The following is a 25928-nucleotide window of genomic DNA, read 5'->3' on the forward strand; positions in this document are numbered from 1 at the left end:
AGTCCGCACGGGCTAATCAGGGACGATACTTTCCGCTTTTATGATATTTTTCGTTTCAAGAAAGTCTCTGCTGAAAATCAAGTTTATGCGGACAGTGTCGTCCCTGATTAGCCTATGCGGACTGCACAGGTTAATCTGGGACGACACTTAACGCATATGCATTATATATATGTGTTAATTATCGCTCCAGATTATGATGTGCGATCCGAACAGGTTAGTCTGGGACGACACTTTCCGCATAGACTGAATTTTTGTTTAGAAGAGACTTCTTTTAACACTTTGCATGCTGGGTAATTTGTCTTCTGCTAAAATGTCGTCTGCTGAATTTATAAAATTAGCATTTTCTTTGATCTTTTTCAAAGAATACTATCAGAATAGCAAACAGTTTGGATCCAGATGAGACGCCACGTTCTGTGGCGTCTCATCTGGATCCAAACTGTTTGCAAAGGCCTTTAAAATTCAGCTCCAGCGCTTTAAGGGTTAAGAGATGTTGATCCTCACCCAATGTGGTATTCCAATCGGTAAATTGGTACTTATACACGCTATATTGGCATACATTCTCTGGTAATAATCTTTGCTCTCAGCTACTCTTCTTTATCACGAACATGCGTATAAGGCACGTTTCAGGATGTATAATGTCAATTACGTAGCCTTTGGATAAAATAAGCAAAGCGGAAGTAATTTACTTGTTTTTCAAAGTTCCATAGTTACAAGCAAGAAAATTGTTTTGAAAGAGTCAGTAAAATTCTTAAATCCAGACTCGTTCGATTGCAGTTTTGGTTTCTTTAAATTTAAATTGTTCATTAAAAACGAAACTCGAAATTAAATCCAGCGATCGGCGATGGATCAGTTTGGAATAAACCAACGTGATTTGTAACTTTATTTGAGTCATTTCCGCGATGTTTATTTAATTGCAGAAAATCTTATACATACGAATGGGCATTCCCCACAATAAATACAATAAATTAAAGAACGTGTTTATTTAAACAATATAAATAAACAAACCATAGTTATGTTTAAAAGGGCTCGAAAAATGGGTTTAATAAATAAATATACTGACCTGACTGGATTTAGATGAGACACATTTTTACCATGTCAACCACGACGACGTAGAAAAAAAAGTTGTAAAATACCGTATACTTGTACAAGTATTAGTTTATATTGATTAAAATATCACGACTGATATATTACAATACTTGAAAAAAAATTGTTAAGTTTTCATATTTTCAGAATATTTGGTAATACATTTTACTGGGTATGTTTACCAGGTAACTATCAGTTACATATAAATAACGCCAGTAGATTGATCATTATCGTCACGTGGTAAACCCAGGAATGCAAATTGTGCACGCGTAGTAGATTTTATATATCTAATATAGAAAATGATCAATCTACTGGCGTTATTTATAGTGTGTATATCGTTATGTCACCTCTTTTCGCGATGTACTTTCGATTTCACATCGCGAAATTTTATTACCAAATATACTGAAAATATTAACGTTTTTCAAGTAATGTAATATACCAGTCGTTATTTTTTAATCAATATAAACTAATAGTTGTAACAAATACAGTATTTTAGAACTTTTCTTTTTCAACGTCGTCGTGGTTGACAGTCCCTTTAAAGGGGCCTTTTCACAGATTTTGGCATTTTTTTTTAACTTATTCATTAAATGCTTTATATTGATAAATGTAAACATTGGATCGTAAAAGCTCCAGTAAAAAATCAAGAAAAAAAATAAAAAAAGGAAAAGAACATTGCCCGGAGCAGGTTTCGAACCAGTGACCCCTGGAGTCCTGCCAGAGTCCTGAAGTAAAAATGCTTTAGCCTACTGAGCTATTCCGCCTAGTACACATCCGTGACGTATTTTATACCTTATATAAGCAATCTTCGTAGTTTCACAAAATTTAACGACAAAAACAGAACTCTCCAAATTATTCAATCGTTTCGCGTTGCAACGCTTTATAATTTTTAGGTTTTAAAATCGTCAAAAGATGCATATAATGGCTATATTAGAGCATGGTTAATGTTCAGTATTACTGTTTCCTCACAAATATCATAACTAAAACGAAAACTTACGAATCTGAAACAACTTTTTTCAATTTTGTCAATTTACCAAAGCGTGAAAAGATCCCTTTAATACATCACACGACACAATGTTATTACTTTAAAGGGACTTGTTCAACAGAGTTACGTTTATTTTAAATGTAATTAAATGAGTTTACTAAGAAAACTATAATACTTGGAATAGTCTTAAAGCATTACAATATTAAGAGAAAGGGCCTGTCGTGTGGTCCCCGAACTCGAGACGCAAAATGTAAAAAACCGACGTTATCACAGGCCTGATTAACCCATTTATGCCTGGTGGACTCTCTCATCCATTTTAATTGAATCAGTTTATTTCCAAAATTATGCATGTCTAGTTTTTTATTTCTATATTTAGAATATTTCTTTAAAAAATTCCTTTAAGCAAACAGCGCAGACCCCGATGAGACGCCGCATCTGGGTCTACGCTGTTTGCCAAGGCCTTTTTTTTTATAGACGCTAGGCATAAATGGGTTAATAGACAGTAAACCACTCGTTCCTTTTAATGACTGCAAACCGTTTATCAATTGACATTTTAAACGTGAAACTTTCGAAAAGTATGCGTTTATCGGCAAACATGGGCTTTTATTTCACAAATTCAGCATCTATTATGTTAGTAAAACAAGTATTTGCAAAATTTTCAATTCAAGGCGTTACTAACACAATTATTTTTCTGACTTGATATGATGATAATGAATAAATGATATATTTAACTTTTACCTAAATCAGGAGTGTTAGTTTGTTTGTTTAGATATTATGCATGCATCTTTTTTTGAATCTATAAGACTTTTTTTTTAAATTGTCAATTTGCCAACGAGAACATGCCCCTCTAAAAATAAAATAATTCAAATTCATAATTCATTGTATATACACATAGCAAGGGGAACTGATACGAATAAAATATACGATAAACAGTACATTTTGCGTGATTGTGATTGTATACGTAACATGAACTTTATAATATTTACTTTAAGTAACACTAAGTATAATGCATGTGACATAATTAGAAATCATTAAATTGTTGTAATATTGTATAAAGCACCATTAAAAACCATTAAAAACGGCGGCTAATTAAGTGAATAAAATAGTATAAACATGGGTGATTGTTTCCTTATCTGATCTTAAATTAAATGCATTCAAAAAGTGTAATCACAATGTATTTAAATAAATTGACACACATATATTAAGTAAAAAAACCTTTTTACGATCTTTGATATGTAAGTATTCACACATTTTCTAAATTAAATTTGGGTTGTATTGTTGAATTAGTAACACACTGCGGAATGTATGCAATCTATTCGAATGACAGAGTTTATTTAACAACTCGACAAGCCTCGCCGTTATATTATTCTAAGCTTCACCTGATATATTACAAAACGATGGGACAGTTACCTGTTATTCTTTATATGACTAGTACACTGATGAATAAAACGCACAATAGTTTAAATGTAACAACGTTATAATCAAGATGTGAGGTGTTTAAGACGGAAAACAAAAATCACTCACAAACAAAAAGATTATATAGAATGAGATGCTTAATAACTTAAAATCGTTTATCAAAATAAATAACTGAATTATCATATGTGTCGCGTCTTGCGAAAATGGGTCTTATGTCATATGCGACCAGCGTAACTCCAAACTTGCCTGTGCAGTAGTGAGCTTGGTCAAACGCTACGCCGTCCGCTTTAAAACCGCGCATGATTTCGTGGTCTCATTAGGAAATAGAGCAGCTCCTGACCACACTGCACTGGCTGGACCTACGTTGCACTGGCTGTACCTACGTTTGCCGTATATGGAATTAGACCCATTTTCGCATGACGCGGTTCATATGATAGAAAAAAGCAACTTAAACGGTAAATGTTTTCAAAAACAAAAACAATATCACAAAATTAACACGTTCACCGTATGAAATCAAACTGCTCTTCGCTCAATCTAAACACGACTCGTAACCGTCTGTGTTTTAAACTATGGACAGACCTCTTTCAGTTATCAGAAAACCGGGTAGGTCCAATCCTATTTGAGACTATGGCAATTTTAAAAGCACTTAATATCGGTGGCTTACACCAAAAATGTAACGCACTGTGGCGTCCTCAGCCAAAGTTTGGTTGACAACAACGTGTCTACACATCGGATCGGGACAGGTATGGTAAAGTATGACCTGGAAACGTTTCCTCATTTAAAAAGAACAACGAAATAAACGATTCGGTCATGACCTGATGGACATAAAAGCGTGCAAGAAACGTAGACATTCAACACCGCATTTGGGTTAACACCAATAGACGAACATACAAGGGCGCACTTCGTCGTTACGCACGTATTTATTGAACACCGCTGTAAGGTTGTCACCACGACATGCACAATTTGTCTGTATAGTTTACAGACACCCAAACAGGATTTCTCTAAGTGGATTATTCCTATTCTAGTGTCAACATTGTTGACTGCGATGTTTTGATTTATGGCGGAGATTTAATTCCATAACTATGGATAATAACACTAGTTTAATCTAATATAGGTGTCATGCATTTACGTCTTCGTTTATAGTGATCTTATACTGCTGTCTATTTTGGACAGCGTCCTCATAGCTCGGGGGCAAGTCGCCGCCGTCTTTGGGATCGGGCCACCGACCAGCTCTGTCTATGTGCTCTAAAGAACTGTATTCAGGTGGTGGCTGGTAGGTGGCCCTGTCTATAGGATCGCCGTATTCGTCAAAGGCCCGATTGTCGTTTTCTCCACTTCTGGAGGCGACGCCGCGATTCGCCAAGTGAACCGTGAATATTGCATTGGCCCGACTGGAATTTGCTCGAGGTTGTAGCTTGCAGCATTTCCTCCGGAGAAAGCTGTTCTCTGCGCGCAGACACATAGTAAGGATGATTGTGACGACCAGGAAAGCAATCAGACCGCCGACTAAGGCGCCAATGAGGCCACCGTTCGGCTCGGAGGATTTGATGTCCGAGCATACGTCATCAGGGCTCTTACAATACTTATCTTTATCTGGTCCACACGCTAGGGTTCGGTGCACGCACATATTTGAACACAACGCTTCGTCGTTGGCACAACCTTTATTTTGCACGTACTGTGACGAGAACACGCTGATTTGTAAACTAACTGACGCGTTGGGTGACATTATCACACGAAATGTTAAGTTGTTACCTATAGATTTTGAGTTTGAGTAATCAATCGTTTCGGCATTTTCTGCTGAACACAACTCTTTCGTTATTGTAACGCCATTGTGAACATCACTCACAGTTACTGAATTCTTGCACTCACAATGTTCGCTTTCTCCCGCACAGAGGTTGTTTAAGGTTAGATTCTCGAACTTGTAGGCGATGACATAACCACGATCCGTTACCAGATTCATGAAGCAGTAAGTCGGCTGAAATGGATGCACTCTTCCCGAGAAATATATATCTGCGGCGTAATTTCCCGATCCCTTACCGAGTATCGTTTCTTTATTGCATGGATTTACAACTGAAAAAACAACAACAACAACACAATGAACACAACTTAACATAGAACAGTTAGAAATTGTTTCTGTTTCAACAAGAAATGAAACAAAGATTATGTAGCATACGTCAAACTGAATATGTGGTGGGACAACTGCTGTTATTTCATTTGCAACGGCTTTATTCACACGATTATTTGATACAAGTAGCTAATAAATTATTATTTATATTATTATTATTATTATTATTATTATTATTATTATTATTATTATTATTATTATTATTATTATTATTATTATTATATTGTTATTGTTAGGTCGACACTAGCAGAAATAACGAGTGGCTTTAGTTTAAACCTATTGAAACGCTCTTGAGTTCGTTTCATGGGTACAACAGTACTTGTTTGTGTCTTTGGGGAATCTAAAGAACGCTCACACAGTAAGGTGATATCTAGTCTGTTTTTGTGTGTGGTTAATATGTGTTTCAATTTGGTCTGATTTGTGCATTGTGGTGGTCTTGGAACCGCGTCGAGCGAAAATGGGTATTAGGCCATATCCGAGAAATTGCAGCCCCAATTACGCCCCTGCAATCGAACACCTTGATGAGGAGTCGTACCTTCAGATAATTAGACCACCAAACGTTGAGTGACATTATAGCGCTCTTTAACCCTTTCAGTGCGGGAACCGAATTTTAAAGGCCTTTGCAAACAGTTTGGATCCAGATGAGACGCCACAGAACGTGGCGTCTCATCTTGATCCAAACTGTTTGCTATTCTGATAGTATTCTTTGAAAAAAATGAAGAAAATGCTTATTTTACAATTTCAGCAGACGACATTTTAGCAGACGACAGATTTCCCAGCATGCAAAGGGTTAAGGGTCATAGGCACACCGCGCGAACATGCTCATGCTCAATTTATAAACGTGGATGGTTTTACTGATTCAACATTTTAAGATGCAATAACAAATAATTTACCAATTGACCGACTGCGTCCTTACGGTGACATCATGTATACAAACTTGTCACCAATCGCACTCAAATGTAAACAAGCACTCCTTAACATCCCCGAGTTCAATATGAATTTATATTTACTATTAAGACATATCTACTGCACTTTAATCTTTCAGCCGCTTAACCCATTTATGCCCAATGGACTCTCCCATCCTTCTAAATTGGATCAATTTATTTCGAAAATTAGGGATGTCTAGTATACTTATTTCTATATTTAGAATATTTATTACTGAAAATCCTTTTAGCAAACAGCGCAGACCCAGATGAGACGCCGCATCATGCGGCGTCTCATCTGGGTCTACGCTGTTTGCAATGTCCTTTTTTCAGGACGCTAGGCATAAATGGGTTATGTGGTCGGATGTATCGATGATTGTAGCCAGTTTAAACAATGTTGATAAACGTGTCTTAAATTTATACAACTTTTCTTAATGTCATATCAATTGAATTTGAGGATGGACCATTTAATGCAGGACCAGGTTAAGTATATCTTGCATTACAATTATTAAAAAGAGATTATATCAATTGCATCATCCCTCAAATCATAAAATAGTATGAGTAAGGCAAATTATATACACACATGTGTTTGGCAATCCCTTCCGGACAACCCACTCAAGGAAATCGTCCGTGTTTAAAACTTCTTTAAATAGAATCGAACCTTTTTTTTAAACAAGTATTTTTAAACATGTAAAAAAGAAAAATAAACAAACGGTAATTTTATCTTTCATTAAATTTTTCGAGATTTACACAATAGGGCATATCGAAATTCACTTGTTTTTTTTTCCGCCGAAAATGGCTCTTTAAAAAAACTTGAAAATAAATTGACATGTATAAAAATGCATTCTTCTAAAAGTTTGGTTTCCCCGCAACCTTTTTTTGATATGTTAGAGTAAACAAATAAAATTGTGGCATTATACAACATTACATTTGCAAAGGCAAACAACATTTTTTGTAGACAATTGTCTGACCAGAGAGCTGGTCAATATTTGGGACAGCTTACTAAGCAAAACAGTTTTAATGATTTAATGTCAATAATTTGTTTTTAATTCGTTTTTGTTCATGTGAAAATTATACACATGTTAATCAAACGACGTCTTATTTATTTTGTTATCGTGTGTTGATATCTATAATACATGAACGGGGCATTTATAGTACATGTACATGTATATCGATCTTTATGTTCTCGTTTGTGGTCAAAGAAATCAATAATTGTAGAGGTTATCAACCTAACCATGAAGTTATCAAAGCAATATTTATGTTAGAAAATAAATATGTAAGTACTTACACACTGGAATCGATGAGGGTACACATGCTCCGATATGTAGTACCAGTAAAAATACAATCCGTAATTTAACGCCCGAGTACCAGAGATTTTCGCACGTTTCCATCTTTGTTATTTAAACCAGCTTTTGTCAAATTCTTTAGTAATCGTGTTTAATTATACATACTATGCAACATGATCATTTTAGAAATACCCTAACAGTAATTGTGGTTATCGTTTAATCCTTAAGTTATTTATGAGCATGCGTAACAGTGTCGCGCAAGCAAAATCCGTGTATTTTCCTTGTATAGCCAGCCCGTTGGTTACCTAAGCACAGTTTACCTGCCGTATTGATCTTAAACCGCCGTGAGTCACGGCAAAATATCGACTGCGATTGGCGTATATTAAAGGGAGAGGTCTGTGTGAAAACGTAATTTAAGTTTAAAACTTGTAAAATATGTTTTAAGCGTGTTCTGTGGTGAAGCGTCCGTCTTATTTTTAAAGGGTTTTACAAACCTAATGAACCTAATGAACGTATCCGTTTAACCATGTTAAAACATGAGTTCACACTTACTTTGGAAAATATATATTTTTAAACTAGAAAAACATATTAATAATACTTTCGTTTTTATTTTAAGAACATATGTTCGAAACAAAGTACAATAAAACAACTCAGAAAGTTATGTACATGTACTTTGTTCAACTACTTTTAAAAATCAGACTGTCCAAAAGTAGTCAAATTTTCGTAACAAATGAAATTTTGATAACGATTATATTTAGGCAGAAATTTTAAGATAATTTGTTACGTCAAGATAGCAAGTTCGCAACGCAAGACGTTGTATAAAATATTTCATTAAAAGTTCAAAGTTTGAAGACGTTTAAGATTACAACACAGCCTTTGAGCTTTTTACTGTAGACAATTGTGTATTTATTGAGAAACAAATACTTTAAAACGTTCGTAGATAGTTATACGAGTATTACCAATCCGGAAATGAATATGGTGGACAGAAAATACACCTGGAGGCTTTTCAAACGTTTCACTCGCGAAAATCGTATTTATTTTATGACGAATTGTATTAAAACGCTCGTCGACGGTTGATGGAATATATCACATCCAGACAATATCGCAGAAAAAAAATATTATTATGGTGGAATTTAAATGTACTTTGATTTTGAACCGTAAATATGATTCATTTATGAATAATTTACAATTCCAATACTCTAAAGCAGCTGCTTGTTTCTTTCATCCGATAGCAAACGTAATCTGTAACCATGGTATACTTCTTTTCTTATTTAGAATCTGAGAGGTTCTGGCCGTACATTTCCGAAACCAATGTGCCTTTTGCTCTGGGAAAACGGGAGTTGATTCATGTGCGTTAACCCTTTGCATGCTGGGAAATTTGTCGTCTGCTCAAATGTCGTCTGCTTAATTTCTAAAATTAGCATTTTCTTCGATTTTTTTCAAAGAATACTATCAGAAAAGCAAACAGTTTGGATCCTGATGAGACGCCACGTTAAAAGGGTTAACACTCGTCCTAAATTAACCTGTGTAGTCCGCACAGGCTATTCAGGGACGACACTTTCCGCCTAACGTTAAGAAAAGACTTAATTCAAACAAAACTTCCATAAAAACGGTAAGTGTCGTCCCTGGATTATCTGGAACGATACTTTATGCTCATGCATTAAGCCACGTTTTCCCATGGCGCGGCTAAAATATTGCATAATCCTCCCGGGCATCACCATATTAGGAATGTTCGAGAACAATACGTCATTTTCTAGTACGAAAACGTCGGCATTATACACGTTTATTCCTTTATAGATAATATAGCAACTCTTTTTGTCAAACAAATCTCATTTGTAGCACAACGGAAAATCCCGTTAAAAAAAGTGGTGACACTAAAAATCGAGAGTTTTGAGCGCTATAATTTTAGTTGTTTAACGTTTTTAATATGATGATATAAAATCACAAATTATGATAATTTGTTCCTAACTTCAAGCAATAGATATAAATGCAGGTTTAATTCTACAAAGATCTTAAAATGAAAGGGGCATATCGACGGTATTTCCCGTCGATATTGACACGTGTTTGTGAAAATAATGCCTATTCTCTTTTTTTTATGCTGTATAGCCATAACGAATAATTTATCTTAAACACGTGTAATATGGATTTCTGAGCGTTTTCACTTGCTACTTTTTGTTTGACTGTCCAATAGCGTGACGCTATTTGTTATTTTACGTCATCGCTTAAAGTGACGTCTCGCAAACCTTTTGGTTTTATCATGATGTTTAAATAATTTCCAATAGCGTGACGTTATTTTGTTATTTTACGTAATCACTTTAAGTGACGTCTCGCAAACTTTTCGGTTTTATGATGACGTTTAAGTAAATAGTACTTTATTTTGCTGATTTTAAAGCTCGTGTTTAAAAAAGAAAGACTCATTGTCATTTATACAAGTTCATTGGACTCAGCCAGGGGTTTTGTCAGAAAGCTCGCTAAAGGCTTACTTACTAACAAAATTCCTGAACTCGTGTAATCCATATGATATGAGATGAAGTTCATATCTTATATATCAAGTAACATGGATCTATTGATTAATCCATTTATGCCCAGTGGACTCTCCCATCCTTGTAAATTGGATCAATTTATTTCCAAAATTAGGGATGTCAAGTATATTTATTTCTATATTTAGAATATTTCATAAAGAAATTTAAGCAAACAGCGCAGACCCAGATGAGACGCCGCATCATGCGGCGTCTCATCTGGGTCTACGCTGTTGCAATGTCCTTTTTTCAGGACGCTAGGCATGAATGGGTTAAATTGTTTAGGAAAAAAGACGCCTCCAAAAAAAACGATACTTTTACAGCTAAACTAAGATCTGCAGTTCATAAACAACAAAACACGTTGTTTATTTGAAGTTCGTTGAACTAAATGATCCGTTTCAAAAGTGCGCATGCGGTAATCGGTACTTCATTCACATTTCATTTATAAGGATTTTATAACAATTACATATTTATCCGCGTCCACTAAACGTTTTCCCGGGGATTTTTAGGGATCTTTTCACGCTTTGGTAAATTGACAAAATTGAAAAAAGTTGTTTCAGATTCGTAAGTTTTCGTTTTAGTTATGATATTTGTGAGGAAACAGTAATACTGAATATTAACCATGCTCTAATATAGCCATTATATGCATCTTTTGACGATTTTAAAACCTAAAATTTATAAAGCGTTGCAACGCGAAACGATTGAATAATTTGGAGAGTTCTGTTTTTGTCGTTAAATTTTGTGAAACTACGAAGATTGCTTATATAAGGTATAAAATACGTAAAGTATGTGTACTCGGCGGAATAGCTCAGTAGGCTAAAGCGTTTTTACTTCAGGACTCTGGCAGGACTCCAGGGGTCACTGGTTCGAAACCTGCTCCGGACAATGTTCTTTTCCTTTTTTTAATGTTTTTCTTGATTTTTTACTGGAGCTTTTACGATCCAATGTTTACATTTATCAATATAAAGCATTTAATGAATAAGTTAAAAAAATGCCAAAATCTGTGAAAAGGCCCCTTTAAAGGGGCCTTTTCACGTTTTGGTAAATTGACAAAATTGAAAAAAGTTTTCAGATTCGCAAATTTTGGTTGTAGTTATGATATTTGTGAGGAAACAGTTATACTGAACATTTACCATGTTCTAAAATATCCATTATATGCATCTTTTGAAGATTTAAAAACCTGAAAAATATAAAGCGTTGCAACGCGAAACGATTGAATAATATGCTTATATAAAGTATTAAATACATTAACGATTGCATGTGGACGGATGGTCGAGTCGTCTGAGCGATAGACTTTTACTCCATTTACTTCAGAGTTCAGTGGCTCGAGCCCAGTTGAGGGTTACTTTTTGTTCTTTCTTTAATTTTATTCATGTTTTTACTGGAACGTTTTAGATCCAATGTTTACATTAATCAATATAAAGCATTTAATGACAATCTTCATTAAATGCCAAAATCTGTGAAAAGGTCCCTTTAAAATAAAGGTTTTATCAGGCATCTGAAAAAGATAATTCGTCGATGGCCTTCTATATGTCCCTTTATCTGCAGATTTAGTCACTTCCTAGTTATATTGACCTTTTATGAACATTTTTTTAACACCTGTGAGACATTTAACGACGTCTATTAAACGACGTAAAACCAATACAATATAGAGATTAGAAATTGGTTACATACCAACTACATAACTTGAGCGACGATGATTTTTTTCTCTATCTTTGTAGTTAACATTTTAATGGGAAAGCGCTAACATGTATATTACTTTTCAAAAGAAAAAAATCAACAACCATATCTATTTCATTGAATTCTAACAAAATACAGATTATTAACTAAATGGGACATTTTCACGAGTTGGCTGATTAACAAAATTTATAAAAATTGTTTCAGATTCGCAAATTCTCGTTGTAGTTATGATATTTGTGATGAAATAGTAACATTTTCCATGCTCTAAATAACCCATTTTATGCATCTTTTGACAATTTAAAAACCTGAAAATTGTCAAGCGTCACAAACGCGGCACGATTGAATTATTTTGACAGTTCTGTTGTTATCGTTATATTTTGTGATACAACGAGGATTGCTTATAATAAAGTTTAAAAAAAACAAAACACATCACTATCTGTATGAGCACGGATGGCCGTGTGGTTTAAGTGGTAGACCTTTGCTCCTAGGGTCAGTGGTAAGAGCGATGATGAGAATTACTTTTCTTGTTTAATTTTATTCTTTATTTGTTACTGGATCTAATAAAACATTTATAAATTTAAAGCATTTAATGACAAACTTCAATACACGCCAAAATCTGTGAACAGGTCCCTTTAATTTCTAAAACAATTAATTATTAACGCCCAACTTATTGGCGTGGCAAAATCTCTAAGAATGTCTGAAAGTCTAATAAAGAGGGATACTGTAATTTCACGAAGCAAAAATCGTAGTAGGTCTATTGCCATGTGCGACCAGCGTAGATACCGACCAGCTCACGCAATCGTAGTAGGTCTATTGCCATGTGCGACCAGCGTAGATACCGACCAGCCCACGCAATCGTAGTAGGTCTTGTGCCATGTGCGACCAGCGTAGATACCGACCAGCCCACGCAATCGCACACTTTTGAGCTACGTTCTCAGATGTAAAGTCACTTAAGGTTTCGTGGTCTCATTCGAGGATAGGGTAGCTCCTGACGACGTCTTTCATATACGTCAACCTATTTGCTATCTATTTCTGTTCAAGAATCGTTTTTTTGTTTGTTTGTTTGTATAAAGCTCTCAAGTGAACAACGAGCTCAATATAAGCGTTTGGTGAGCGTTTGAAAGCACCTCTTCTCCGCGGCTCTGGAACTTCAAAACGCGACACCGTGAGATCATGATTTGAACATGACTTATATGAAAAAATGACATTTAAAAGCTTTTGCTTTGAAACCACAAGTCCGAGTGTATCATATTATAGCGGTCCTCTACTGGTATTTTTGTTTCAAATCATGCCCATTCGGTCAAAGCTGGCCACTCCTTGGTTGGCATTATTTATATAGATTTATGTATCTTATATCGATTTATTTATCAAAACTATGGATCGTAACGAATATCAGGATATCCGAATATCAAGTATCCGTATAGTAAAAGAGGATCTGAATAATTGATTAAACGATATTGCCCCTTTTGTTATGCACGTTGTGTTCCTCATCATATATTTCGACGTTTACCTGTACAACTGACATCGTTGACAGACTGTCGTTAATCTGTTAATCGGTTGTTGTTGCTCAGCGGGTGCCCGCGAAAGTATTACAATCACTGTCGCCATCGTATTATCGCACTGTCGCCATCGTATTGTCGCACTGTCGCCATCGTATTATCGCACTGTCGCCATCGTATTGTCGCACTGTCGTCATCGTATTATCGCACTATCGCATTGTCGCCATCGTACTATCGCACTGTCGCCATCGTATTGCCGCACTGTCGCCATCGTTCTGTCGCATTGTCGCCATCGTACTATCTCGTTGTCACATTGTCGCCATCGTACAATCGCATTGTCGCCATCGTACTATCGCGTTGTCGCCGTTGTACTATCGCATTGTCGCCATCGCACTATCGCATTGTCGCCCTCTGGATTTAAATATGTAACTACGATGGTCCTAACGGTATTCCGTATACATTCCCGTTTGCACGTCCGTGTTTTGTTTTATGGTCCTTTTGACCGGCAATTGACTCCAATTGGCTACTTGTGAAAACAAGTGTTCTATACATGCCCAGTTTTTAGTTGTTCAATTATTCAATACCAATATACATGTATATCTGTAATAAAACGCGGTATAACTAAAATTGTGTCGTTCTTTACTGATGCATTAACAATCAATTGAGTCGAGTACTGCTGGATATTTGGGTGAATTTCTAAACCTTTGTAAAACGATCCTAGGGTGTAAATTTCGTAAATTGCTGGAGTTTAATTCAGTGTTACGAAGTTTCTTTTAAACGAAATTACGCGGCTTTGATACAATTTGTTTTATAAAGAAATATATTTCTTAATTAATCATATTAATGCGTTATTTTTTTAAATATTGTGTTAACGGCGCTAAGTTACGTATTCACATTGTTAGCATGTTGGAAATGATTGTGTTAGCAGTCTTTAGTAGTTGAATTATAAAAGGTTCCGGAGATCCGGATACTTGTATTTAACTTTCTCCTAAGAAATATAGCATCACGCGATTTGGCGGGAGATGGTTGTGTTTTTGTGCGATGAGAGAAAAACAGTGGAGGAATAATTAAAGTTCGTTAATATTAAGTTTGTTATGCAATCTACAAGTGGTTTAAGTGCTTTATAACAGGATCTATGGGCAAAGATAGAAAATAAACGAAAAACAAGAAAAAGTAGTGATAACGATACTTCGGAGAGACACATTCAAAATTGTAAACAGCAAAAACAGAGAGGCCCCTCTGCGGATAGTGAAGTGCTAGTGAGTTCAGTTTTAAATGAAACAAATTAAGTGCTTTATGGAAAAAATAACGATGGCGTCGATTTAAGTGTGTTTGTAGACCAGTGTGATACACAACAGGATAGTAACAATATGGCAGGGACAGAAGGTGAGCCCACCCTTAACGATGGCGTTTTGGGGACTGGTGTCGATTTAAGTGTGTTTGTAGACCAGTGTGATACACAACAGGATAGTAACAATATGGCTGGGACAGAAGGTGAGCCCACCCTTAACGATGGCGTTTTGGGGACTGGTGTCGATTTAAGTGTGTTTGTAGACCAGTGTGATACATAACAGGATAGTAACAATATGGCTGGGACAGAAGGTGAGCCCACCCTTAACGATGGCGTTTTGGAGACTGGTGTCGATTTAAGTGTGTTTGTAGACCAGTGTGATACACAACAGGATAGTAACAATATGGCAGGGACAGAAGGTGAGCCCACCCTTAACGATGGCGTTTTGGAGACTGGTGTCGATTTAAGTGTGTTTGTAGACCAGTGTGATACACAACAGGATAGTAACAATATGGCAGGGACAGAAGGTGAGCCCACCCTTAACGATGGCGTTTTGGGGACTGGTGTCGATTTAAGTGTGTTTGTAGACCAGTGTGATACACAACAGGATAGTAACAATATGGCAGGGACAGAAGGTGAGCCCACCCTTAACGATGGCGTTTTGGGGACTGGTGTCGGTTTAAGTGTGTTTGTAGACCAGTGTGATACACAACAGGATAGTAACAATATGGCAGGGACAGAAGGTGAGCCCACCCTTAACGATGGCGTTTTGGAGACTGGTGTCGATTTAAGTGTGTTTGTAGACCAGTGTGATACACAACGGGATAGTAACAATATGGCAGGGACAGAAGGTGAGCCCACCCTTAACGATGGCGTTTTGGAGACTGGTGTCGATTTAAGTGTGTTTGTAGACCAGTGTGATACACAACGGGATAGTAACAATATGGCAGGGACAGAAGGTGAGCCCACCCTTAACGATGGCGTTTTGGAGACTGGTGTCGATTTAAGTGTGTTTGTAGACCAGTGTGATACACAACAGGAAAGTAACAATATGGCAGGGACAGAAGGTGAGCCCACCCTTTACGATGGCGTTTTGGAGACTGGTGTCGATTTAAGCGTGTTTGTAGACCAGTGTGATACACAACGGGATAGTAACAATATGGCAGGGACAGAAGGTGAGCCCACCCTTAACGATGGCGTTTTGGAGACTGGTGTCGATTTAAGTGTGTTTGTAGACCAGTGTGATACACAACATGATAGTAACAATATGGCAGGGACAGAAGGTGAGCCCACCCTTAACGATGGCGTTTTGGGGACTGGTGTCGATTTAAGTGTGTTTGTAGACCAGTGTGATACACAACAGGATAGTAACAATATGGCAGGGACAGAAGGTGAGCCCACCCTTAACGATGGCGTTTTGGAGACTGGTGTCGATTTAAGTGTGTTTGTAGACCAGTGTGATACACAACAGGATAGTAACAATATGGCAGGGACAGAAGGTGAGCCCACCCTTAACGATGGCGTTTTGGAGACTGGTGTCGATTTAAGTGTGTTTGTAGACCAGTGTGATACACAACAGGATAGTAACAATATGGCAGGGACAGAAGGTGAGCCCACCCTTAACGATGGCGTTTTGGAGACTGGTGTCGATTTAAGTGTGTTTGTAGACCAGTGTGATACACAACAGGATAGTAACAATATGGCAGGGACAGAAGGTGAGCCCACCCTTAACGATGGCGTTTTGGAGACTGGTGTCGATTTAAGTGTGTTTGTAGACCAGTGTGATACACAACAGGATAGTAACAATATGGCAGGGACAGAAGGTGAGCCCACCCTTAACGATGGCGTTTTGGGGACTGGTGTCGATTTAAGTGTGTTTGTAGACCAGTGTGATACACAACAGGATAGTAACAATATGGCAGGGACAGAAGGTGAGCCCACCCTTAACGATGGCGTTTTGGGGACCGGTGTCGATTTAAGTGTGTTTGTAGACCAGTGTGATACACACCAGGATAGTAACAATATGACAGGGACAGAAGGTGAGCCCACCCTTAACGATGGCGTTTTGGAGACTGGTGTCGATTTAAGTGTGTTTGTAGACCAGTGTGATACACAACAGGATAGTAACAATATGGCAGGGACAGAAGGTGAGCCCACCCTTAACGATGGCGTTTTGGAGACTGGTGTCGATTTAAGTGTGTTTGTAGACCAGTGTGATACACAACAGGATAGTAACAATATGGCAGGGACAGAAGGTGAGCCCACCCTTAACGATGGCGTTTTGGAGACTGGTGTCGATTTAAGTGTGTTTGTAGACCAGTGTGATACACAACAGGATAGTAACAATATGGCAGGGACAGAAGGTGAGCCCACCCTTAACGAAGGCGTTTTGGAGACTGGTGTCGATTTAAGTGTGTTTGTAGACCAGTGTGATACACAACAGGATAGTAACAATATAGCAGGGACAGAAGGTGAGCCCACCCTTAACGATGGCGTTTTGGGGACTGGTGTCGATTTAAGTGTGTTTGTAGACCACTGTGATACACAACAGGATAGTAACAATATGGCTGGGACAGAAGGTGAGCCCACCCTTAACGATGGCGTTTTGGAGACTGGTGTCGATTTAAGCGTGTTTGTAGACCAGTGTGATACACAACAGGATAGTAACAATATGGCAGGGACAGAAGGTGAGCCCACCCTTAACGATGGCGTTTTGGGGACTGGTGTCGATTTAAGCGTGTTTGTAGACCAGTGTGATACACAACAGGATAGTAACAATATGGCAGGGACAGAAGGTGAGCCCACCCTTAACGATGGCGTTTTGGAGACCGGTGTCGATTTAAGCGTGTTTGTAGACCAGTGTGATACACAACAGGATAGTAACAATATGGCAGGGACAGAAGGTGAGCCCACCCTTAACGATGGCGTTTTGGGGACTGGTGTCGATTTAAGCGTGTTTGTAGACCAGTGTGATACACAACAGGATAGTAACAATATGGCAGGGACAGAAGGTGAGCCCACCCTTAACGATGGCGTTTTGGAGACCGGTGTCGATTTAAGCGTGTTTGTAGACCAGTGTGATACACAACAGGATAGTAACAATATGGCAGGGACAGAAGGTGAGCCCACCCTTAACGATGGCGATTTGGAGACTGGTGTCGATTTAAGCGTGTTTGTAGACCAGTGTGATACACAACAGGATAGTAACAATATGGCTGGGACAGAAGGTGAGCCCACCCTTAACGATGGCGTTTTGGAGACTGGTGTCGATTTAAGCGTGTTTGTAGACCAGTGTGATACACAACAGGATTGTAACAATATGGCAGGGACAGAAGGTGAGCCCACCCTTAACGATGGCGTTTTGGGGACTGGTGTCGATTTTAGTGTGTTTGTAGACCAGTGTGATACACAACAGGATAGTAACAATATGGCAGGGACAGAAGGTGAGCCCACCCTTAACGATGGCGTTTTGGAGACCGGTGTCGATTTAAGCGTGTTTGTAGACCAGTGTGATACACAACAGGATAGTAACAATATGGCAGGGACAGAAGGTGAGCCCACCCTTAACGATGGCGTTTTGGGGACCGGTGTCGATTTAAGCGTGTTTGTAGAACAGTGTGATACACAACAGGATAGTAACAATATGGCAGGGACAGAAGGTGAGCTAACCCTTAGAGACATTATGAGCTGTCTTAAAGTTATAATCACTCGTTTAGAGGTTTTAGAAAATAATCTTCTCTAGATAAGTTAGAGGCAAGACTGTCTAGCGTTGAGAAAGATATGAAAAGCCTGTGTGTAGCGCTTGATAGCAGAAATAAAACTGTCGAAGATAGATTGTTGAAACTGCAAGATGTAACTGAAGGGGTCGATATTGGTATAGCGCAAGTTACAAGCATAGTGGATCATATGGAGAAGGAGCGAACAAAAATCCGGGACGATCTTGTATACCTTAAGGTCCAGTCCATGAGAAACAACCTTATTTTCACTGGCGTGCCCGAAAGCAATACGGCAGAAAACGAGACACCGGAAGTCACGGAGAAGAAGCTGCGAGAACATCTCCACTCAGCATTAAAAATCCACAAGGAGGTTGCTGATACCATGAAGTTTGAGCGGGTACATCGAACGTCGAATGAGCGCACTCCAGGAAAACCCCGTTCGATTGTGTCAAAGTTTGCGTTTTTTAAAGATAGGGAAACGATGAGACGACAGTGGAAGCACTTAAGCGGTACTGGATTTAACTTTTTTTTTAACAATTTTTACCGGAAGTAGTAGCTAAACGCCGCAAGCTTCTGCCGAAGATAAGATAGGCCAGAGACCAGGGCAAGCGAGCTTGGATCGCGTTTGATACACTCTACGTAGACGGCCGTCCGGTGCGAGATTAGGGACACGAGAGAGGAGAACTCCAAATTATTTCCTGGAATGTAAATGGACTAACTAACTGTAAGAAAAGTGACCCTTCTATTGTGAATATACTTTCCAATTTTGACATTTGTTTTATATATGAATCGTGGACTAATTCTGATAGCAATGACTACATCAGTCATAACTTTCATAGACAATTTCAAAATAGAAATGCAAAGAGATGTAGTGGTGGTATTGTTTTATATTACAAAGAATGTTTAAAAGATGGTATCAAAATTGTAAAAAAAACAGCATGATTCTATTATATGGTTAAAACTTGATCGTATATTTTTTGGTACTGATGAGGATATATATTTGTGTGGCTGTTACATTTGGTGTGAAGATTCACCTGCTTATAACATTGTTAATGTGGATTTCTTTGATATCTTAGAAATTTATATTGCATCATATAATTATCGAGGTAAAGTGTTAATATTCTGTGATTTTAATAGTAGAACTAGTAATAAATGCGATTATATTATAATGACACATTAAATATAATAACCGATGATATTGATTATAATCCCGATGTGCACTCGGTTAGGGTCTCAGTAGATAAGTCCCACAATAATCACGGGATTAAACTTCTTGACTTGTGTAAATCCTCGAGTTTTCGTATTGTGAACGGTAGGATTGGTAATAGTTGTAAGCACACATATTTTTCACGTAACGGGCCATCTACAATTGATTACTTGCTTTGTCAAGAACGATATTTTTCGTTGATTTAGGATTTTACTGTGAACACTGGGGGCTGACGAGGTCAAAGCGTAGTCTGTTTCGCTACGACGTCGGGTATATGTTTTACTACGAAAACATTGTGTAAATACACTACTTAATCAGGAGAGTTTCATCTTTTCTGGTGTTTATGGATTAGAGAACGGAACACCCAGTTATGGTAGGTACTTATTTTAAATAACAAACTAATAACAAATGCGCGTAGTTGCAACTTTTAAGTTTATTTTGAGCTAAAATTGAAATAAATTTATTTGAAGCAATACATAAGGTGGTTATTCTGTTGAAATGGCAAATTACTTTCCAGGTGAAGCCCCGGTTGTCCCCGGTCGTCTACGGTCGTCCACGGTTCATCCAAGTGGAGTACCGGTTCATCCCGGTAGGGCCCGGTTCATCCCGGTAGATGCCTGATCACGCACTGGGGTTCCACCGGCATCATAGTGAGACTGGGCCTTAACCGCATTGTAACACGAGGTAAATTTACCGGCCGGCATGTACGCAGTAAACAATAACCTGTGACAGAAACCCACTGCCACACCTTTAAAACAATATATTGATTAGGCAATTGCGGATTTGTGCCATTGGGGTCCTACTTTCCACACCTTACGGCTGTTACAGATGTGGATCTTACAGGTAAAATCATGTATACGAATATGAAATTCATCTCAAAATGAGTTGACGATAACCGATTTTCAAGAAAATCGCTTTGATATATATAATGTAAAAATCAAAATCCGTATGAGATACATAATGATCGAAGTTGGGACATGGGATTTACTTTGACATAAGCAGAGTTTCAAGATAAGCGAGTTGGGGATAGCGAGAATCGAATGTTTGTTGATAAAGAGTACCGTATGCTGAAAACCTATCGTCGGTATCTATCAAAATGAACGTATAAGGGATTGTCACAAGGTGAAGATCCGTCATTTTTATTGAGACCGACAACATTAGGTTCTCGACTCTCAACTGTCATCTTATACATGGATTCTTTATTTTATTCGTTTCCTTTGACCTAGTCGTGAATTTAATTATATCATAATAATGTGCATTATCATGTCGACTGTGCGCTTCAAATCATGTTGTGCCGTTGTTACTACCTCTTCCTCAAAGGAAACATCCAGCCACTTCATGACTCTGTATTAATTTTTTTTCTTTAAATCGCCTTTGAGAGATAACCAATACGTCTTCTGTGAGAAACGAATACACGCTAAAGCGTTGTCGTAGCGAGGCATATACGTTTACTGTCAGAGACATGATCATGCCTTATAATAATATTTAGCCTTTATTTCTGATAACTGGGTCACCCTACACATTTCTAAACACACCAGTGGCTTCACGATGCATAGATCAATATGTAAATTGTAAAATTGTGTCAATTAAACACAGTTGTAAACCTTAATTGCATTTTTTAAAAGTGAAACTTGATTTCGATTTGATTAATCAGCGGTATATTTCATGTTTAACCACATAAACCAGACATATCTTTGATTATAACTTGATGTAACAGACCTATCAAATGTCATTGTGCTTAAATTTAGAGTTTTGTTATTAGAAAAGCATAATCTTAACTGTTTTAAACACAATTTTCGACTATTCCGTTCTCGATGTCATGTGTATTTAAACAATGTTTTCGTAGTAAAACATATACCCGACGTCGTAGCGAAACGGACTACGCTTTGATCGCGTCAGCCCCCAGTGGTGAACGATTTTAACGAATTCAGCGATCATGCGTTTTTGTCATTTTCGCTTTATTGTAACCATTTTTCAGGAGATAATCCCTCGTATGAGGAAATCAAAATTAAATGGGACGAATCGTTACGCAATGAATTCCGCTCGGGAATAATAGCAAAATTACCGGATTTCGATTAACAATGCGTTGAATAGTTTTACTGACGTTTTTCGCAGAGTAGCAGATCCGTTATTTTCGAAAACTATTGTTATTTCTAATAAATCCGAATTTGAAGAAAGTGGTAGCTTTAAGCATAAAGGTTGGTTTGATACCGACTGTAAAATCGAACATTTAAACTATAAAAGAATGTTAAACTTATTTAATTCTGACAGAAACGATGTCAATAGAACGCAGTTATTAGAATACAAACGGGCTTATAAAACATTAATCAACAAAAAGAAGAAAGAATACAATCTAAGGAAAGTAACCGAGTTAGAGAGTTTGAAGAATAAAAAACCCAAATATTTTTGGAAATACTTTAAATCTAAAGGAAAAAAAACAAAGGTGAAACTATATCATTAGATAATTTTCGTTCATTTTTCTCAAGTATTAGCAGTGGTATTTATGAATTCGAGAATGATGATGCTGAATCATTTTGTTCCAATAATAATTTTGATTTGCCGAATACTCGATTTCCGGAACTTGATCAACCATTTACTATTAATGAAATAATTAAAGGTATTAATTCTTTGAAACAAAATAAAACTTGTGGAAGTGATTGCCTTTTGAATGAATATCTGTTTGAATGTAAAGATTTATTTCATCTCATATATGTGACCTATTTAATGCAATTTAAACTCTGGTGTTTATCCAGAAAAGTGGACTGAGGGTATAATAATCCCTATACACAAAAAAGGAAATACTTCAGATATTAATAATTGTAGGGGAATAACACTTCTTAGTTGCTTATCTAAACTGTTTACCTCTGTTGTAAATGCACGCATTGAAACCTTTTGTAACAACTTTAATATTCTTTCGGACGCACAGTTCGGATTTAGAAAAGGGCGGTCCACTGTTGATGCTATTTTTATTTTAATGTCTTTAGTACAGAAATATGTTGATGAAAATAAAAGGTTATATGTTATATACGTTGATATGGTAAATTTTTCGATACTATTTATAGAAATGGTATATGGCTAAAGTTATACAAATGTGGTATTCAAGGCAAACTGCTCAGAATTATTAAAAATATGTATCATAATGTCAAATCTTGTGTAAGGCATTGTTCATCATATTCAGAATATTTTAGTTATGCTGTCGGACTACGTCAAGGGGAAGTAATGTCACCTCTACTATTTTCGCTATTTATTGAAGATCTAGAATTTTGTTTACAAGATAGTTCTACTTTCGGTTTGCTTATTGATGATATTATACTTATATTGTTGCTTTTTGCTGACGATATGGCAATAATAGGTAAATCGCCTGAAGAAGTACAATCTCATTTGGACCGTTTACTTAAATACTGCAATACCTGGGGACTAAAGGTAAATATAACTAAAACAAAAATTATGGTTTTCCGGAAACGTGGTCGTCTTTTACCATCAGAACATTGGACATATAATGGTCAACCAATAGAGGTTGTCAATAATTTTAATTATTTGGGTACAGTTTTTAATTATACAGGTAACTTCTCTTTGAACCAAGAATAAGAGTAAAGCACTAAAAGCACTAAATATTTTATTCATTAAATGTAAAGAATATGATTTAAAACCTAAAATGGTATGTCAGTTGTTTGATGCTTTTGTTGGTCCAATTCTTAACCATGCATGCGAAGTTTGGGGCAACACAAAGTCAAAAGAAATTGAACGAATACATTTAAAAGTTTGCAAAAGATTGCTGACTGTTAAACAGAACACTTGTAATGCAGCAGTATATGCGGAGTTGGGTCGGCATCCTTTATTTATAATTCGTTTTATTAGAATTGTTAAATACTGGTTTAAAATTTCAAATTCTGATAATATTATTATAAAAAGTGTATATTTACAAGCCCTGCAAGATAGCAATAAGGGACATATAAATTGAGCTACTAATGTTAAAAGGCTGTTAGACACATATAGATTTTCACATGCTTTTGATGACGTGAATTTGGTCGATGTTAATCTATTTTTACATCAATTTAAATGTAGAGTTATTGATATGTATATCCAGGACTGGCATAGGATTGTCGACAACAGCCCGGTTCTGGACATGTATTGTGTATTTAAACCTGTTTTGTATATGAACATTTCCTTGATCATATTCCTAAACCCCTGAGGGCATACATTACTAAATTACGATTGTCAGTTCTTCCACTTATAATACAGACTGGTAGATATGCTACTCAAAACACCCCAAGAAAAGAACGGTATTGCCTAGTATGTAACGAATTAGATTTAGAAGATGAGTTCCACTTTGTATGTAAATGTACTCAATATATCACTATCAGAAAGAAATATATAAAACCATTTTACTACAATAAACCATCTGTGTATAAATTCCACCAATTAATAAATGGTAATAACACAAATGAGCTATAAATGTTGGCAAAATACGTTAAATATGCGTTAAAACCAAGAAATTCATTTTTGAACACTACTTTGTAGTATACATAGGGTTTTCCCCCTAAACACTGTAATACTGTACTAATACGTGTTATATCTGATCTTGTTAGGCATTTAATTAAATGTTATAACTTGTCATTAAGTAATATATAAATATATATGTAGTTTTTTATGTATTGTAAACCTATATCTAAACATAACACAATGTTAAACAAAATGTTAAAAACGTGACATCATGTATGTATTTGTTATTGATGTATTTAGACGATGTACTCTGTACAAGTCTCAATAAAGTGTCTTGTCTTGTCTTGTTGTCTTGTTCTAAATTAAGAGTGTTAGTTTGTTTGTTTAGATATTAATATTATGCATGCATTCTTTTTTGATATGCATGCATTCGTTTTTGAATCCATATGACTTTTTCGAACTATCATTTTGCCAACGAGAACATGCCCCTCTAAAAATAAAATAATTCTCATTCATAATTCATTGTATATACACATAGCAAGGGGAACTGAAACGAATAAAATATACGATAAACAGTACATTTTGCATAATTGTATACGTAACATGAACGTTATAATAATTACTTTAAGTAATACTATGTATAATGCATGTGGCATAATAAGAAAACATTAAATAGTTGTAATATTGTATAAAGCACCATTAAAGAGACCTTTTCACAGATTTTGACATGTATTGAAATTGGTCTTTAAATGCTTTATATTGTAATACCCTGTATCCGAATACTATATACGTCCGAAATATGTACACTTAAGAATGCCTTACCTGTTTAACTTAAATAATCCAAATTTTCCTTGTTGTTATCTGGTTTAACAACCATTATCAAATGTTTGTTAAATCCAGTTAATGCTTTCTCCATTATTGAATATCCATTACTTGTAATTTGAATCGCCAGCATTGAATCGAACGCGGGTTAAATGTTTCAAAATGTCCGCCATTTGCAATGTCGAAGGTTATGACATAGCAAGTTAATTCTACGCGAATAAGTTATATCTTATCGAAGAAATGTGTTTTCCCAATGTTTATGTGTAGTATTATGACCTGTTAACTGTTTTATTGTTACAATGTTACTTATACAGTTAGTAGTCCTGTCAGATATTAATGCTGGTGGGGAACTATTTCAAGTATTTTCGCGCAATGCTTTCGCATTGCTTTCACTATGTGTTAGATGAAATATTATTATTATGATTGAGAAATGTAATGAAAGCATTGTATAGTTATGCATAATATTTTCTGAGCTTTTTATTGATGTAATGCTTTCTTGTTAGACTTGCAATGCTGTTAATGCAAATGTTGTTAATGTTGCTTAAACCGTTTTACATAGTTAAATACTTTCATGAAAGTCTGGCTCTGATTGGTCGCCAGCAACGCCCAGCCTCAGCAACTGCTTATAAATAGAGCTGTGGTTGATGATGAAGTCAGTCGTAACTCACTAGTCAGTAGTGACTTGACCCAGAATAGTCGCTCATTACTTAACAACCCATTTAAGATGTCGAAAGCCAACAAAGGTAAACACTAACATATACGACTCACTTACCTACGTTTAATCTACATCTGTACGTCATAGTTCTGACTAGTTCTAACTGACATTTTGCATCTGCATTTAATACTATTTAGAATAACTATAAAGAGTGACGACTGATTTCATCGCTTTATTTAATCTGAACTGCTGTTCAAATAGTTAATATCATACTTGTTGTT

At 36.5% G+C, this 25928-nt stretch overlaps 2 protein-coding genes across 2 annotated transcripts in view; both read right to left on the reverse strand.

Annotated features, from left to right (window-relative positions):
- Positions 1 to 964: 964 nt before the first annotated feature.
- LOC127872991 (uncharacterized) lies at positions 965 to 8130 on the reverse strand. Its single transcript, XM_052416528.1, has 2 exons — positions 7818 to 8130; positions 965 to 5551 (listed from the first exon to the last, which is right to left on the reverse strand). Exons 1-2 carry the CDS (start codon positions 7918 to 7920, stop codon positions 4599 to 4601), a joined length of 1056 nt encoding a protein of 351 aa, XP_052272488.1. The 5' UTR covers positions 7921 to 8130; the 3' UTR covers positions 965 to 4598.
- Positions 965 to 25928, reverse strand: part of LOC127872989 (uncharacterized) — a 46762-nt gene continuing 21798 nt past the window's right edge. Inside the window, exon 3 of the transcript XR_008045875.1 lies at positions 965 to 4060. The gene's annotated coding sequence lies outside the window, so the exon portion shown is untranslated. The remainder of the gene's footprint in view (positions 4061 to 25928) is intronic.

This window comes from Dreissena polymorpha, chromosome 3 (assembly GCF_020536995.1).
Source record: "Dreissena polymorpha isolate Duluth1 chromosome 3, UMN_Dpol_1.0, whole genome shotgun sequence".
Classification (NCBI taxonomy): Eukaryota; Metazoa; Mollusca; class Bivalvia; order Myida; family Dreissenidae; genus Dreissena; species Dreissena polymorpha.